The sequence below is a fragment of the Passer montanus genome, unplaced genomic scaffold (genome assembly GCF_014805655.1).
Source record: "Passer montanus isolate IOZ18808 unplaced genomic scaffold, ASM1480565v1 scaffold8, whole genome shotgun sequence".
In the NCBI taxonomy this organism is placed as follows: Eukaryota; Metazoa; Chordata; class Aves; order Passeriformes; family Passeridae; genus Passer; species Passer montanus.
The window spans coordinates 5,702,867-5,720,400 of NW_024373256.1; the positions used below are offsets into that span (position 1 = coordinate 5,702,867).

The window sequence follows — 17,534 nt, forward strand, 5'->3', positions numbered from 1 at the left end:
TGCTCTGTTTACTAAACTTTAAAGGTATGTAAGTAAGAAAGGTTTAAAATACTTGAATCTTGCTGCTGGGGCAGCCTCATTCCAAGAAAATGTTGCATGTCTTTTGTTGAATTATGCCAGAACAGCTCCATATCTTTTAAAGCTGTCCTCAACAACACAGAGCTGGCTTTGTTTTGCTAGAGACATAGCAAAAGAAGGAAAAACTGCATAGCACAAACATTGAAGTCTTTCTGAGGCTGGCTGCACAATGAAATTGTTCTGATTGAACTCTTGACAAATTATAACCTGCAGGTACAGTGAGGATTTTCCATTTTTGCCTAACACGTATACATTTTGTCTCTTCCATTTTTCCTTCCCTGCAATGCATTCAGCACAGCAAGGGCTGGAAAGAAATCTGATTGTGAAACTGATAAATTGTCTTACATAGTTTCCCTATTTTGGCCATTGCCATGGTCTGGTTCTGAAAGTGCTTGGAATTCTCTTTCTCTCGTTTTGTTTTAACAAGCTTCTTCTCAGTTGCCTATTGCCAGTGCTATATTACCCACAGTGCACATCATTTTTTTTCTATCTCCTATTCTACGTCGACTCCAAGAGGCCTCGGTGTAAAAGCAGATGAGATGATTTATTTTTATCACTCACTTTTTCTCGTGAGAAAGAGAACCCCTTGGCCCTGCCTTCTCCACTGTCTTCCTCTTAGCACAGGCATTTGCTTCTTGGCAAATGGGGTCCATAAAATGCTACTGAATTAAACCAGCAAAGTGTTTCATTACATTTATTCTGCAATCACAGTGATAGATCCTTTTCTGGTCTAAATGGGTGCAGTCTCACTGGTTTGAGAGCAGTTTGCCTTCTTGGCATCAGAAGGGAACTGGCTCAACCTGGCCAGGTGGCCAGGAGTCATCAGAGATGCCAGAGAGCAGAGGATCAGCCCCTGTAATTCCAGATCTGATTGCAGTTGTTTGCAATTCCGTGTACACTCATGGAAGACACTTTATGTGTTAAAACTTGCTGCAAGCCTTTGATATCTTTGACCTTTTAAAAAAAGTCTTCTAAATTTTGATATTCCCTAAGCAGACAGCTGGTATTTTTTGATTGAATAGATAGAGATTTCATGTCTAAACGCATTTCTTGGTTTCACTTTGCTGGATTAGTTCACTGTTCCCTGTATGTTCTCTGCTGCTCACAATCTTTTCTTGTGATTTGTTTTTGACTGATACTATGAAAAGGTTGCAAAGACTTAAAGGGGCAGAAATGTCCCTGGAAAACTTTAGTGGTGCCCTGCTAGTGTCTCCCTTTGGATCCAGACATGGATATTTGGGTACAAACAGTCCCACCTGCAGCTACACAAAAAATTGCCCCTGATACCTTCTGATTGGAGCAAATGCTTGGCTCCCAACAGCCACGAGCAACCAGATATAGATCCTCTGGGAGGAGATGGGGAAGGCTTAAAAAAACTGCAAAGCATGTCAAAATCTTTGGCTGTGGAGAGGGTGAAAAAGGGCCCTCCAAGAGCTGATCCTGAGCCCAGGACACGCTGGGTGCAGCACAGCTCTCTTGCTTGCAGCCTCATGAAACAACAGCTTAAACACCAGAACTGGTGCCCTATTTTCTTCATCTGCCACCTGAATAAGTCATCTGGAAAGAGGACAAATGATACGTGGTCAACAAAATGAAGAAATCCCTCTGAGCTGTTCTCATTTACAGCACAATCATAAAAATCCTGGCAGAAAATCAAACCATTTCCATATCAGTTGAGCACACAGCATTGCGAGCACGGTCGGTGTCAACAGTGCAGGGGCAGCAGACAGAGGCTGCTGTGTTCTTGGTGCTGCAGCTCAGACAGAAGATGAAATCATGGTAGTTCAACGTTTGGAGACTTAACTACTGATTTTCTGGCTTTCTGTTTGTGGTAGAATAAAACCTGCTTGTGCTTGGAAAAAAAAAAGGGTTGTTAGGAATGTGTTTGCATGTGTTTGGCCATAATTATTTAAAAAAACCTTCAAACACTAGAAGTACACCTATTTTTGAAGAGCTGTAGTTACAGTCTCTGCTTGTTGGAGGGATGGTTGAAGCACTGTGTTTGTAAGGGCTGTTTTTTGCTGTAATGGCCAGAGAATGATTTTGGATGTCTTATAAACAAGTGTGTGGTACAGGGAAAAACAACAGACCATATTTTTGGCCTTGGCTGTATTGTTTATGCCTTTAGCAAGCACCACTTACTCAACTTATTCAGTATTTAAAGCTTGTTTTCTCTACATAGTACAGGCCCAGGAACACATGGCTTGGACTAAATATGCCAGCATCAGACCTTTATTGGGGGGATGGAAAATAGGTCTGGTTTTTTTCAGATTTTGGCTTGGTTCAGGAACAAACACTTCAAATTTTTGAAGTATTTTGGTATATTGATCCTTGTGACATTTTTGTATTTCTTTCAGACACTGAAGATAGAGAGAATAAAGATTTCCAAACCCATTCTACACTTAGAACTGATTCAAAAGCCAGATTTCCTACAGGGATCTTAAGCATTTGGTGCTTTAGGAGGTGATAATTTCCAGAAGGGTGATTTTCTTTGGTGCCATTCTGAAAGGCCCAATTCTTGGCTGAGAAACTTTGGGGCTGCCTGCTGATCCATATCATTGGAGATCTGAGGGTGTTTAATGAATCTCAAATTGAGCATCCAAAAGCAGAAACACTTCAACTCATTAATCACTGCGAGAGATCTTGGCCAAACCGTATCAATTAAGAGCAGTAATTCTCCAGCAGAAAAGGAACATGGTGGTGTGTTTTCAGTGACAGTTGTGATAGTGCTGATTGCTTACATTTATATCAAAGACACGGCCTGGATTCACTTTGGAGTTGTAAATCAACATCACCATAGCTTTGGGTGCCTTGCATGTGTCTGTGTCCATATGTACTTCAGAATAATTTTTGATGACATGTCCTTCAAAGGTCTCTTCAAAAGTCCAAGTATTGGCCTAATAAGATTAAGACTTCACTGAATTAAGATTAAGATTTCACCCATGATATTTTTGGGAGTAAAGAGTATTGGGGTAAATCTGCTGTTACTGCTAATAGACTTTGGGTTCATTACACTGTCAGATGAAACTTTTAGTCTGTGAGTTTCAAACAAGTTGTTTTTTTTCTTCTGATAAAATTAAAAGGTGATGTAGAAATAAAATGTGGAACATTTTGGAGAAGGGTGCAGTGCTATACATAATTTATTGGGTGCTGTTTGTACAGTCAATTGTTAAGTTATAAATAAAATAGAGAATTAACACAAGGATGAAAGGGTGAAACTGCGGGTAGTGATTTCCTCTGTATTTCTATTAAAAAAAAAGTAAAAGTTTCCAAGTTTGCTCAAACAGCACATTTTGGTTTGGTTATTGATATTCACTGTGTTGTACCTATTTTTGGATGTATCACATTGGAGACTTTCTGTCTCACAGAGTGCCTTTTCCTCAGTAAATGTTCTGCAGGCTGCAGAACCATTCTCAGAGCTCAGCAAGGAGCCCCAGCACAGCCAAGGTGAAACCAGAGGGAGGCAAACGAGCCTCTGCCACACTGAATTCCCAGTCCCAGAGGTGCTGAAGAACAACTGGACTTCTCTCATGGACAAGAAGTCCTTCAGTGGCTGCTCCAGTTTGGCACCCACCTGTGTGGCTGTTTCCCCATCCCGCTGGAACCTCAGCTCCCAGTTCAGCTGAAGCACTGGCACAGGGACCAGCTCCAGAGATCTGTCTGTACCAGGCAGATGGCTTCTGCCAGCGGAGAAATCCCTTGAGGTGGAGAAATGCTGAACCTAAATAAGATCACAAAAATGAGCAGGGTGGATTTAAGAATAAGATCCACGGACTTTTCAGAATAATTTGTTGTAGGTCTTTGCACTGGTGCTCAGAATGAGGTGAGGAGGAAGTTTCTCCTGGATGCCTCAGAGCCGGCTTTGTATCCATGGTGGAGGTGTTTCCTGAGTGTGAGTAGGAATAGCATGGAGTGGGTCTGATGAAAACAACAGGAGTAAAATATATCATTTTGTTATATATAGGCCATGGGCTGAGCATCTCTTGCAGGTGCTGCGGGAGGTGCCTGGTTTGAAATCTCCCGGTGGTGCTGACGCAGAGCTGTGATCCTGAGCAAAAACATTCAGACTGATGAAGAGGAAAGACATGAGCAATTTCAACTTAGGAGTGAAACATTTCCTAGAAATGAGCCTGAATAAAGTCTGGAACAGTTGAACAGGAAATAAGCTAATAATGGGATTTTACAGTATGCATTTCCCATATAAGGCATTGAAATGTAGCATAGGTTTATGGATTTGGTGGCTGATCTTCTGCCTGTTTTGATGAAGATCTTCGGTTTCTTCCCTGTTTGTGTAGTTGTGTGTGTGAGGTCCTTTCTCCACTCCAGACTGAAGAGTTTCATCTCACCACTGTAGTCAGTGGTCCCTGGATGGGCCATTCTAGGCCAGAGCAGGGAAGAGAGCAGTTAACAATCCCCTCTTGCTGCCTTTTGTTTTTGTTGGGGAGCTATTTCCTTTAGCCCTTGAGGCTGATGCATAGGAAGGGGAAGAGAGGTGGGGAGCGCAGTCTCGATGTGGTTCATGCTTCTGAAAATAAAGTTCCCCAAAATCTGATGTGGGGAAAGGAAGCCCTGGCTCCACAGAGCCTGCTGTCTCCCTCAATAAACAAAGGACTGGGTTTGGGCACGTTGCCCGAAGTGTTGGTGCAGGGTGTGTTCCCATCCCCACTGCTCTGCCTGGCCTTTTAAGGCGATGTGACAGCGAGCTGGAGACATGGAAAGGTGTGTAATTCAGCCATGATTAATGAGCACGAGGCTCTTCTGCAGTTTCCCTCTTCCTGCAGCATCGCTTGGATTCCTTCTCACGAGTAACTCGCTGAGATTTTCAGAGTTTGGCCTGTTCTGCACTGCGAATGCAATCTCCTGCCAGCTCTTATGCTATATTAATTTAGAACCAACTACCTTTCCAAATGTGCTCTGTGTACTGTGGAACAGGTTTTGCTTGTAAATGCAAGGCCAGATGTTCAGAAGAGGAGAGCTCCCGTTTGGGCATCTGGCAGTCGCTGCTGGGCCACAAACCCATCACAGCTGAAAATCTGAGATCTCTCTGCTTAGGCAACACAGTACTCAGGCTGGCCAGTTTGTGCACTGCTGTGAGAGGTGCCTTTCTCCATATAATTCAGGAGTTCTTTCAAAACAGCACACACCAAGTCACAGTTTTAAACCACAGCTTGTGCCTAACAAGTTATTTTGATTCCTTGCTGAGCATGGGTTCACTTTCCAGTTACAGCTAATGTTTTCCTTTCCTTTTTCTGCAAAATCTGTTAACAAAGGCTAAATAAACAATGAAGGTAGGTCTACTGGCTAGATAAGAAATAGGTCTGATTTATTAATAAGTGTTTCTTTTTTTTTCCAGTGACATATTTGATGCCATGTTCCCTGTCACACACATCGCAGGAGAAACAGTCATACAACAGGGTAATTCTTCTTGTCATTTTTCCTCCTGTGTGTTTGCTAGGGTCCTTTAAGTCACATCTCTCCATTTGAGATTTCACCCTCATTGCTTAATGGGAAGATAAACCATATTCCAAAGGCCTCCAAGTGTGCAGCTATATGATAAGTTCATGGATGCAAGTCTCTTGCTACACATGCAGAGAATCCCACTCTGGTGGATCTCCAGGGTTTCAAAGTGCTACAGTTAAATGTAGATAAACAGCACTTCAAATTGAAATGTTCATTCCTTAACTGAAGATAGTCAGGAAGTAAACCACAGCTCAGGATGCATAGGGTGGCACAGGCAAGCTGAGAGTAATTAGAGATGGAAAATATTTTTATGGTTGTTGGGAATATTCAACACCTCATTGTGCTCTATCAGAGCTATCACACTTGGCAACTTACCTGCATGCCTGCAGCACATCAGGGAGGGCTTCATTACCCTCAGGCTATATTAAAACCTCTTCAATGTTTACCCTGAATGAAGTGTTGAATCAATCAAAAGAGATAAATTAATGCAATTGAAAGGTATTAATAGCAAGAAATCATAGCGATACTTTGATTTATGAAGGCAAACAAGCAAGGATGTTTCAGAAAATTAATCTCTCTCTAAGTAATCTGGTGTACAAACCTGTGCAAATATGTACAGGATTAAATACAGGGACAGGAAGTTATTGAATAGCTTGGCAGTCCTTCAGGAAACAATCACCTTTTGTATTTTGCTTCCAGGTGATGAGGGAGACAACTTCTATGTGATTGACCAAGGCGAGGTGGATGTAAGTATGCTCTTGCACTTTAATATTTATTTTGAAGCTACAGAATAAAAGTGTGTGCTTTGGCAGAGAGCTTGAGCCAGCCACGTGCTGTGGGTCTGTCTCCTTTCTTCTTGAACTAGATTTCACGGGATTGGTTTCATTACTTTGCTTTTGTTGTGTTAAGTTATTTGTTCATAGTTTTAAATTTGGCATGTGTTACGTCCTAGCTTATTTGTCCATTCCAAGCAGGAAATCAAAACCAAGCAAATGACATTATCTTCAGAGCCCTAACCACACCTGGAGGTGTGCAGTGTTTGGCAGAGCAGGCCACCATGCTGGAATGCCCCTGAGGGTTCAGATCAACCATAAGGAAAATATTTTCTTTAATCAGTTAGCTTAGCTCATGTGTTGTTTGTTTTTGGTTTGTTTTGGTTTTTTTTTCCCAGAAATTGAGATACAGCCTCAGGCAGTGAGTTTCATCTTAGAAACCTTAATTTGCTTTTAAAATTAGGTCCAAATATAAGAACAATGCAGCATATTAATAAAGCAAGGATTACTATAAGTGTAAAGTGATCTGTTAGACCACAAAATGTTTACAGGAATATGCAGTGGTTTAATCAGCAAGTCTTTGAAAAGAAGCTTCTTTCTGAACCTGCCTTCCAAATCATAAATTATTCACCTCCTATCATTTCTCTCCTGTATGAAACTCACCCTTTTGCAATTTTGCTGCAAGCATGTATCTTGGGTAGGACAGACTTTCTCATTAGCAACTTTACTCTTCAGATGCCCACATGAGTTTGGTTTGGCATATTTAAAGAAGAAGGTGATTTATTTTAAATCCAGGCAGGAGGCACAGAGTTATTTTAGTGAAAGTTATTTTCTTTTAGTGCTCTGTTTGTGTCAGGAGACCATCTAATTGGTATTGTTGGGAATTGAGAAACCTCACATGCTGCCTCTGCCTCTGGAAGTTGCTCTCAGGAAATCCGTCTGACTCACTGTTCCTATCAGACAGCCCTCTCAACAGCAAACACTGCCACATCCACAGGGCCAGAAAATAAAAGGGCAATATTTATAGAACAGTGTTAAAATTTAGTTTTAAAATAATTGGCTTGGGACCGATAGGGAGCTAAATGAGTTCACTGGCTTTGAATCAGAACCGCAAACACGCAAATGCACATGTTGAAGTTATAGATTAATCCTCTTCAAAAATCATTTGTCCTCTCTCAACACCTTTAGGAAAGCTTTCTTCAGTGTTCAGCTCAGGGATAGTGAGGGACTGAATGGCATCAGAAGACAGTTTGCAAAACCCTTGCAATTAATTGCAAAAGAGTTAACATTCTATATGCACATACTGCTCTTAAAGAACAGTGGCAAGGTAGGGTTTCACTGAGTAAATTACAACTTTGATTTCATGAGCATTATCATTCCCTTCTCCCCTGAAATCAGCCTACAGCTGCTAGGACAGATTAAAATGGACACATCCACCACAATGTCATCCTGACACTTACCAGAGACAGGTACAGACATCACCTGTGGGACAAATGCTTCCTAACAAGACTTAAAAATGTAATTTGGACTGTGCTTGTCCAGAGATCAGCACAGCTTCTGTGTCTGGCCAAACTCATCTGTGACCAGCTCTCACACTGCCCCACCTCAGCACCCCCTAAGGCGCCTCCTGATGCACCTTTCCACTGCTCCCCATCTGCTCAGCTTGGTTCTTTCCCCTTCCTAACCTTTTCCTAAAACTTCAGCCAAAACTCCCCCTGAATTCCAGCGCAAGGTGCTGTGCAAGGCAGGAGGTGTTTGCTCATGCAGGAGCCACAGGCTGGAAGTTCCTTGCAGGGAGGTGATCCCACCTCCCCCTGAGAGCAAAGTCTGTGCCAGGGCACCAGGGCAGGGTGAGCTGCTCCTGTGTAGGGCAGCAGCTCCCAGAGCCCCTGGGCAGGCACCATCACCCTGTCCCTGGTGCTCCCCAGAAGAGTTCTGCCACTCTCTGGGCAGAACTGCTGAAATCCTTGCTGTCTGAGGAAACCCCAGGCCACTAGTAAGAGAGCTGCTGTTCATTTAAGCCTTGCCAGATACTTTTTTGGCGTGCTTCCATGCTTCTCCAAGAAAGAAAAGTGACTTGGAGTGGAGACAATTGACCCTGAGACTCAGAGCCTCGAGCCATTTTCTGCCTGGTTCAGCTGGTGTTGGCACGTGCACAGAGGCTTTAACCCCTGGCCGGGGTCTCTGCTGCCATTCCCTGATCTGCTTGGGAGTGGCAGGAATGCCAGGAGTGGTGGATTCAAGGAGCAATTTGCTCTGGAATCGTTGGGACTGATAAGCACCCAGATTTTCCATATGCAGAAAGGAGGTCGCAAGTGTCATCATAAAATCCCTACCCATGGAAGAAAGTCATGACAAAACGGAAAAAAAACCCCAATAAAATCTATTCAACCAAGCAACCAAAACCAAACAGAAACCACCAACAAAGTGAGAATAACAAAATCAATGTGTGGTGTTTTGAGTTTAAAAAGCTGCAGCATGTAAAAGTAATTTTTGTTCGAGTTTTGGCACAGGCACCCCACAGACTAAGTAAGAACTTTCTAAAATTTTCCCTTACAAAATAATCTGAGTCAAATTAGAAGCACCATAAAATATTTTTTTTTAATATAATAGCACTTCATTCTCAACTCTTTCATTTTCTTAGAGTATAAACAAGCCCTGTTGGCACAGAATAAAATATCTGTACATTTTCTTCTGTGGGCCAAGGGAAGGGCACAAATTTTCATAGGTAAAAGAAGGATTTTAGAATGAGGAAGAGGTAGACTTGGGAAACATGGGGTTTTCCTCTCTTCTACTGTACCCTACAAACCAGGCACAATTGCACCAAAGCTGGCATTATTGTATTTTCACAGTTTTCCTCCCTAGCACAGCAGGGTTGAGGGACTTTTATCTCATGACTGTCCCTGCAGATGGGTACAGGGCACACGAGGTAGATGGTGGCACAAACTTTGAAGTCTTAGAGGTCACTTGTCTACTGGAAGCTTTCCTGCTCAGACAAGTGGGAACGTGTGCCAAAAAGAAGCTGGCAGAACTTAAATTATAGTTTCCAGTAAAGATGTTGAAAGTACCTGCTAAAATATGACTTGCAAAAATCTCTAATCCATATTTCTAAGTATAAAGTGACTTCCTGTTTGTTATTTTAGTCTCATAACCTCACATTTTTTTACTTTAAAAAGCGCCGTAGACTGCCCTTTTTGAACAGATGTATTTTTTTTTAGACCCAGCAACTTCCTATTCTATTTAATGTCACAGCAACTTTCTCTACAGGCATTCTCAGATTTTCTTCTTGTAAGACAACAGCAGCCGAGCTGTAGTAGGGTGAAAATCAAAACTTTTCAGTGTTTTTTTCTTTAATTTCTGTATTTACTGTATAAATCTCTATGTGACGCTATACATGAATATTGTGGACAATAGATTAAATTATTTTTTGATTGTAGGTCAAATCTTCCTGGAGTCCTTATTTGTATATACAAACTGTCTAATTTGTGCATACAAAGATGAAAATTACACAGTGTTTTATGTGGGAATACTGTTGGATTTTAAAGCTAGTTATATTTTATAGTTAGATTCCATAGATTGCCTCTAGTTTAAATTCTTCCATCATCAATGATTTTTCTAATATTGGAAGGTTGCCTTTTGAATTTGAAGCAGAACATTTTAAAGTTTGGAGTTTTTCAACTTGGACTTTTAAGGATTCTTAAGGCAGTCTCCAAGTTCATATGTTCAAATTCAAACTTACAAATAAAACACTGTCTTTGAGAAAACTACCCACATAAAAATACCCTTCATGTCTAAGGCTTGTTCATTTTTCGAAGAATAAATAAAGCTCATCTTCATTTTTGGAGGACAAATGTTAAGGCTTGACAAGACACAAAGCACAAATTATTACAAACAGATACAAGGGAGGGGATTTAAGACAAGAATTACCATGCCTGGAACAAATTAGATTGTCCACACAGATCACAAAGTGGCAGTGCAAAAAAAACCTTTAAAATGCTTAAAAAAACTCTAAAAATGCTTCAAGTTAACTTGAAGTCAGCAATACAAAATTAAAGGAAAGGTAAATTCACTCCAGTGAAGCTCAGAGATAGATGTTCTTCTCCTGCCTTCAAGGTAAAATGCTCATGGCAAGATTCCTTTCTGCATCTCCAGAGAAAGAACATGAAGGTGAGGGAGGCCCAGATTCATTCCTGGGGCACTGAATGTTGTGTGACTCTGCAACTTCTCCCACAGTTAGTGCCCATGGATATCACAGCCCATTTGCCTCCTAAAAAGATAATTAAATGAATCAAATTGTGTGATTCTCAAGCCCCCAGAAACTGCAATGTTCATATTAGATGGTAGAAACCAATAGAAACCTAAAGTATTTTTGCTCTGTGAAAAGTAGATGGTCCTGATGGCTTGATCATATTTGGGCACCTGCACTTTCACTTTTCAGCTGCATAAAAGAAGGTTCCAACTGTTATGGATCTGTGACTGGCAGGTCAAGTGACAATTAGGAATAATTCATTTATGTACTCACCACTTTGGTGAGAGTTCACAAATGCCTAAAACTGGCTCAGCCAAAACCTCAGCCCAGCATTTTTTAGGATAAATAGGGAGATCATCTCAGCTGCTGCCATATAAAATCGACTTTCATAAGCTGTTCTGAGCCTAAAATAGCTTTGCTTCCCACACCTTACAAACAGAACTTCTTTCCTTTCCACTCCTTTAAAAAAAAATCTATTTTAAAGGGATTTATAGTGGAGCTGAACTCTGTAAAAGGGCAGGATGGCTTTGTAGTGTGCCATCAATGCACTTTAACTTCATCACAAGCACAGAAGTTGAGTGTTGACTTAGGCCTTTGCAGAGAATGAAGTCCAATGGCTTTGCTTCTAGAAAACAACTTATTCTCAAACTATTTTCTTTTTCAGAGACTAATATTTGAAATGACATTTTATTGGAGGAGTGAGTGCTGGGCCCAAAGACTGTCAGATCAGTGATTTGGTTTCACCTCAGAGCACTTTAAACCTGACACCCTTCGGGTGGAGGAATGACCATTTGCATAAACTGTTTAAGGCGAGATGTCAAACATGTTTTGTACAGTCTTGTCAAGTCAGACAGCAAAATTAAAGGAGTTTTAGAGCAGTTCAGTAGCAGCCTCTCTAAATAATGACTGTGCAACATTTAATGTCCATCCTTCACTTGCTCAGCCTTGAGTTCTACCAGCGTAATTCCCTTCCCTGGGCTGCAGTCACATCCTGCACACTGCTTTAACAAGAAATGTCACCATGTTGCTTAAAAAATATGTGTTGGAATAAGTTTATATTCCTGCTTATAATTCAGACCCTTCTGCAGTAACAAAATCTGTGTTCAACAGAAGAGCATGTACTCTACACTCTACATGTATTTTTGGTGTGCTGAAAAAGAGTCAAGGGTACCATGTCAGTTGACACTCAGGATGTGATCCAAAACCCTTTGGAATTTAGATTTTTCCCACCATCCCTGAGACTTTTTACTGAGAACACATGGATTACTGTAGTGTAGCAAACCCTGTGACCCATCCAGTGAAATTCCCGCAGAAGGGTGTCCCTACAGTCAAATATGCATCTGGGCAATTTTGCAATGAGCCAGTAGAGTTTAGAAATGTTCATACATTCTCACTATGTTACAAGCCTTTCAGAATTCTCATCTTATTAATCCATTTCTTCTGCTCGTCTCACCAAAAAAAAAAAAAAAAAAAAAAAAAAAAAAAAAAAAAAAAAGAAACCACAGAATTGTCTGCTTGTTTCACCAGGAAACTGCTTGGGTTTGCCTGGCTTTTTTAAAACTTCTTTTTTTCTGCTTTCATTTTTTTCATCATGAGGAGAATCAAAAGTAGATTCAATGTTCTGTGAGATTTTCTTTCTGTGGTGAGTGTGAAAGTTTGAAAGGGAAGGCTGTTGCTGTTCTCTTGTGTGATATTCTCCTGGGTGACATTCATCTTGTCATGGTGATGAAATGAAGCTTTAGCTTTTGTGGCTTCAGCTTTTTCTTGGCAGTCTGCAACCACCTGCCTGTTTGGGATTATTTTTACCCTTTATTTTTAAGCCCCTTGATCCTCAGATGTTCCAGGAGCACCAGGAGCCACCGCATTGCCTGGAGTTCAGCTGCTCCTTTTCAGCTGATACCCAAGAGGTCTCTTGATCAGCTGAACTGCTTCGTGGCCTCATCCATCTCCCACTGAACCAGCATTTCACTGGCCTCAGTAGGAGCTGGAGCAAATCTTAATTGGATATTGTGCAGATAAATTGGGATTGATTCCAGCTGTATTTTGTATTATGCCTTTTCATCATAAAATGAAGATGGAATTAAAATTAATACTGACAGGTTGTTGAGTTTTGACCCCGGTTCATTTATTTTGGTCACTGTCTTTTCTCATGCCCAGCTTGAGCACAGCTCTAATTCATGCATTTTTAAAAACTGCTAGTTTATTACTCACTAATTGGTGTCAGGTTATGGTCTTTGCCTCTGCAATACATTTCTGCTTAAGTTGAGAATACTTGCCTCTTTTTTTCATATTATTGTTCTTCACAGAACTTCCAAGCAAATGAAATGAATACTGGTTGATTTCTGCTGTTACTGGTCTGTAACAGGTTGGGGTGTATTCTGCCCTGAGTAAATGCACCCAGTCTTCCCTCCCCTCCAAACTCACAGGCACAGGGACAGAATTGAAAGGTTTATTGTGTCCTTTATAGCAAGCTGCAGAATGCACGGCCCACAGCAGCCTTTGCATGCACTCTTTTGGCTCATGAGCAGCATTGTTCATGAGTAAATAGTGAGGAAAAAGCTGTCCAGCAGAAAACACCTGCATGAGTCCCCTTCCTCCAGGGAAGATGTCACAAAACACTCAAGTGCAGGAATTCTCAAATTAAACATCATCCAGGACAAATATGGCAATAGTGGTATCAATCCATACCATGTTCCTAGAGGATATAGTACCTAAATGGGATGTGGGTCAGACTCTTCTTCCTGAGTTCTCTAGAGCTGATGTTAAAGGATCATTCTGCTCAAGTCCAAAGCCCTTAGTCATCTTCACTAAGGGAGATCTGTACAGTTCCATTTAAATGGGTTTTGGAGGCACTAGGCTTAGGGAAGAAAAGAGAAAAAAAGTTCATTTTCAAAAGATATTTCCTTGTTTTGACTGTTTTTCATTTCATGGCCATGGCACATTTCAGTAATCCTCATTACACATATCAACAAACCTCCTTCCTTTCAAGTCTGACAGTGTTAATAAAAAGCCAAAGTTGTGACAGTTCTGCTTGCTGACTGCCTGAGCCTTGAACACAAGGGGGAAAACATGATGCCAGCTAACCATGGGAGCTGAAAACCCAAAGAGTAAATAAAGTCATTGTACTGAAGCAAGACAACTTGAAATTCTGTCCACAGAGCAGGTTGTTCCCCTCTTTGGGGACCAACTGTCGGAAGTGTCACGCTCTTGTTTTCCTCCTGTGTCCCCAACATTGACAATTAAAAGGAAATTGCTAACAGCCTTTTGGGTAACTGGCAGCTAGGAGGAGAACTCCAACTCTGCTTTTGATTCTTTTGTCTTGTGCTGTGGTAGGTTTATGTCAACGGGGAGTGGGTGACCAGCATTGGGGAAGGAGGCAGCTTCGGCGAGCTGGCGCTGATCTACGGAACCCCCCGGGCTGCCACTGTCAAGGCCAAGACAGACCTGAAGCTCTGGGGCATCGACAGAGACAGCTACAGACGCATCTTGATGGTGAGCTCATGGGGAAGGGCTTCCTTGTGGGGTTGGTATTTTGTACTTCCTTTTGCAGGTCTGTGTTCAGAGTGCTCTGGTGCTTCCGCGTGAAAGGGAGCGGACACGGCACAATCACAGAGTGACTGAATGAAATGAGCTGAAAGAAAAGGGGACAGGATTCAGCAGAAAGGCGCTGAGTCAGAAATGCAATTGAGAAACATTATGCATAACTGTTCTGTGAATGAAAACCTCAGGAGGCCTCCGTTACCCACCAAAGCTATGCAAATCCTCTCCTTATCGTGAGCCTGGAAATATCTCTCAGCAGCACCCCTTGCCTGTGAAGTCTTTGTCTGATCTTGTATTACATTCCTCAAGGCAGGTGATAGAAAGTAAATCCAGCTCCACTAAAATAATAAAAAGTCTTGCTTGGACTGTGCCCTCCATCTTTGTTAGCCAGCACCCAGCCACACATACCGTGGGGCTGTAGCTGCTAATGATTCATTGCCCTGCTCCTTTCAAACTCCCTCATCCCTGCAGCAAAGCTCTGCAGACCTTTGTGGCACCTGGGGCGTGTGCTAGCTTATGGATTTGCTGTTGGTTCTTCAGTGGTGAGTTTATAATGGAAACTTTGACAGATAATTAACTTCAGCAAAGTCATAACTTTTTTATGAGTTTGTTTCCAATGTCCATGTGCATATCTTCCTTCTCCGTAAAATATTCCTTTCTTTTTGATAATTAACAGACATTACTCTGTGTAAAGCTTATTTCTCAATAGGACTTGTCTCTCAAAGCTGCATTGTTCCCTTCTGATCTGAAGGAAATGACACTGTGCTCTCAGACTAACAATTTTGAGATCATCTGTATTTCCAGAGGGTGTTACAGAAAACAGAAAAACCAGCAAAGGAACTGAGTAGATTTTGCCCTTAAATGATTAATTCTTAAGCAGCAGGGTAAAAGTGATCTTTGTTTACCCTGTGTAATGGCTGTTGGGTGTCTGTATGAGCATGGCTGGTGTTCACTCCCTATTTCATGGGCTGAGTTCAGTGTCACATAAACAAACACACTGGCATTATAAGAGAGTACTGCTGATGGAAATTTATTCTATCCCAAAATATTTAGCCTGATGGCCCCAAAACAAATTGAGGGATAATTATGAAAAGTGTTTTGTCTTCTCTCTTGTGGGTAAGCAGGATGAATAGTTTTGAAAGGTTCCCAGAGCAGGCAAGCAGGCAGAGGTACTTCTAAAACTCAGAGCAGAATTTCTGAAGAGATGTAAGAGGCACACTCAGCCTATTGTCCCATGCCCTACAAGGATGCAGTGGAGGGGTGTCTGGGATAACTGGTGTGATGAAGCTGAAAGCTACAAGGAAGAACCCAAAATTCAGAAGTGAAAGAATGTAGGAGGGAAACAAATGTCAGGACAAGGCACATATTCCCTGGCTCTTTAGGCAGAGCTTTCTGCTATAAGCTCTGTAAGAGCTGCCTGTAAGCTTGTGGTGAGGAATTGAAGGGACAGGTTCACAGCCTGGAGGTGCTTTCAGTGCTGGTGTTGATGGAACTTCAGGTACCTAAAATCAGTCAGCCCTGTGAGCTGTCAAGTTTGGCCATGTGTCCATTATCACCTGATAGCACACTTCAGAAGATGAATATTTGATGCAGAGACAGGACTTTGCTGAGAGGATTTAAAGTCCCAAGTGGGAAAGACTGTGTTTTTAATGCTAGTTTGGTTGTACATACAAGCTGAATATTATGGTTGTACTTCTGTTTGATTCTAGTAGTGCTAAGTGCTTTTCAAATTAATTTATCTGTTCTCTGGACCAGTGCCTGCTGAGCCTTACCTAGCAATCTCAGTTTCTGCAGTCGATGAGACCTTTTGATTAACATGGATATATTTCTCTCCCTCTCTTGCTTCTTGTGCTTTTTCACAGTTGAGGCCACTAAACATTGGTGTGTTGCACTGTGTTAGATACCCAGACAGCATTATTAGTACTGGAATAGGAAATATTTCTTGGTAAATTATTTGCTGCAGGTGTAGTTTTTGTGTGTCCAATTTTAAATTCAGTCCATTAGATACCCAGACAGCATTATTAGTACTGGAATAGGAAATATTTCTTGGTAAATTATTTGCTGCAGGTGTAGCAAATGTCCAATTTTAAATGCAGTCCAGGGTGAATGCAATTTACCCATCCACACTGAATGAATCCTGTCATCTTCCCATTTATTTGTAGGTGCAGGGTGGATAACTTTGTTGCTGTAGGTGAAATGAGACACCTGTCTCTGTGCAGTTGTGTGAGGGCAGGTTACAGTGGCTCTCTGCACATTTCCTCAAGCCTAAGAATTAATTACATCTTGTTTCAGTGCCTGCATTTCATACTCAAAGCTGACTCCACCACTGTGGGGCTGCTTTTGCTGGCCTCAGTTCAAGTGTGGTAGTGGCTGCCTCTCAACTCCCAGAAACATGATTCCTCCCATTTAGCCTCTAACTGGGTATTTTGAATGTATAAATACTTCTGCCTTTAAATAATGAATAATAATGCTTAGGGTACCTTTTGAAGTGTATCATTTAAGATGGTTTCAAAACTTGGGAGCAAGTGGGTTTCTCTTTTCTTATTTTCTGGTTGCAAATCCTTTTGTCCAAGGAATAAATGACCTTTTTCTGCCAAAGGTTTTTGCTATAGTCAGATAAAGCCCCTCCATAACCCCAGATAGTTATTTCTCTTGTCTGCATTCCTTCCCTGCCATGACCCGCCCCGTGTTTTCTCAGTCAAGTGTTGAAATTTTATTTGAGTTGTAAATATTTATTTGCAAATCATGCCTTCAGATCCACACTTGCCAAAAAGATTTTATCCTGTCATGAGACACTTGACTCTCCACCTCATTTCTCCTTGCAGGCACTAATTTGGTCCTTTGCTTTGCATTTAATAATTTCTTGGTTTTATTTCTGCTTAGTACCATTTTCCCCACTTACGTGTCTCATTGATCCTGACTGGTTTATGATATGAATAAAATGTATCTCAGGAGGTTTGGAGTTTGAGGTTTCTTTTTCATGGATGGACAAAGCCTGATGCAGAACACTCCTGCTGGCTTTTTGTTACAGTTGTCATCCATTTATTATTTAGCCTGTCCCAAAGGAAGTTTGTTGAAACAGATATATTTCTTTATATTTCATTGTCTCAGCTTAGGTACCCTGATGGCTTGAAGGTCACATTCAAGTTTGTTTTAGCAGCTGTGATGATTGTAAATGTTGGGATTGGTCTTTTTGTCAGAATGTGCAGGGAAACTGCAGTCCCTGACAAAGTATTACACCATGAAATTCATTGTATTAGGTGGGGTACAAAAAACCACTTCAGCATGTTCCCTCTGTGTACACTCACAAATTATCTGTCCATCTGTGTGTTCCATTTATTTCATGGAATCATCTCTGCTGGGTTACATACTTTTCACTCTGTTGCAAATTCTTTTATGTATATGTTCTCTGTGTGTGTGCACACAGGCACAGA

The 17,534-nt window shown here is 41.4% G+C and overlaps 1 protein-coding gene across 2 annotated transcripts in view; it reads left to right on the top strand.

Annotated features, from left to right (window-relative positions):
• The window catches only part of PRKAR1B (protein kinase cAMP-dependent type I regulatory subunit beta), a 92,805-nt gene that overhangs the window by 46,285 nt on the left and 28,986 nt on the right, over window positions 1-17,534 (top strand). For both annotated transcript variants that reach the window (XM_039732081.1, XM_039732080.1), the window contains exons 5-7: window positions 5,432-5,493; window positions 6,238-6,284; window positions 13,894-14,052. In XM_039732081.1, the coding sequence (XP_039588015.1) occupies window positions 5,432-5,493; window positions 6,238-6,284; window positions 13,894-14,052 (268 nt within the window). The remainder of the gene's footprint in view (window positions 1-5,431; window positions 5,494-6,237; window positions 6,285-13,893; window positions 14,053-17,534) is intronic.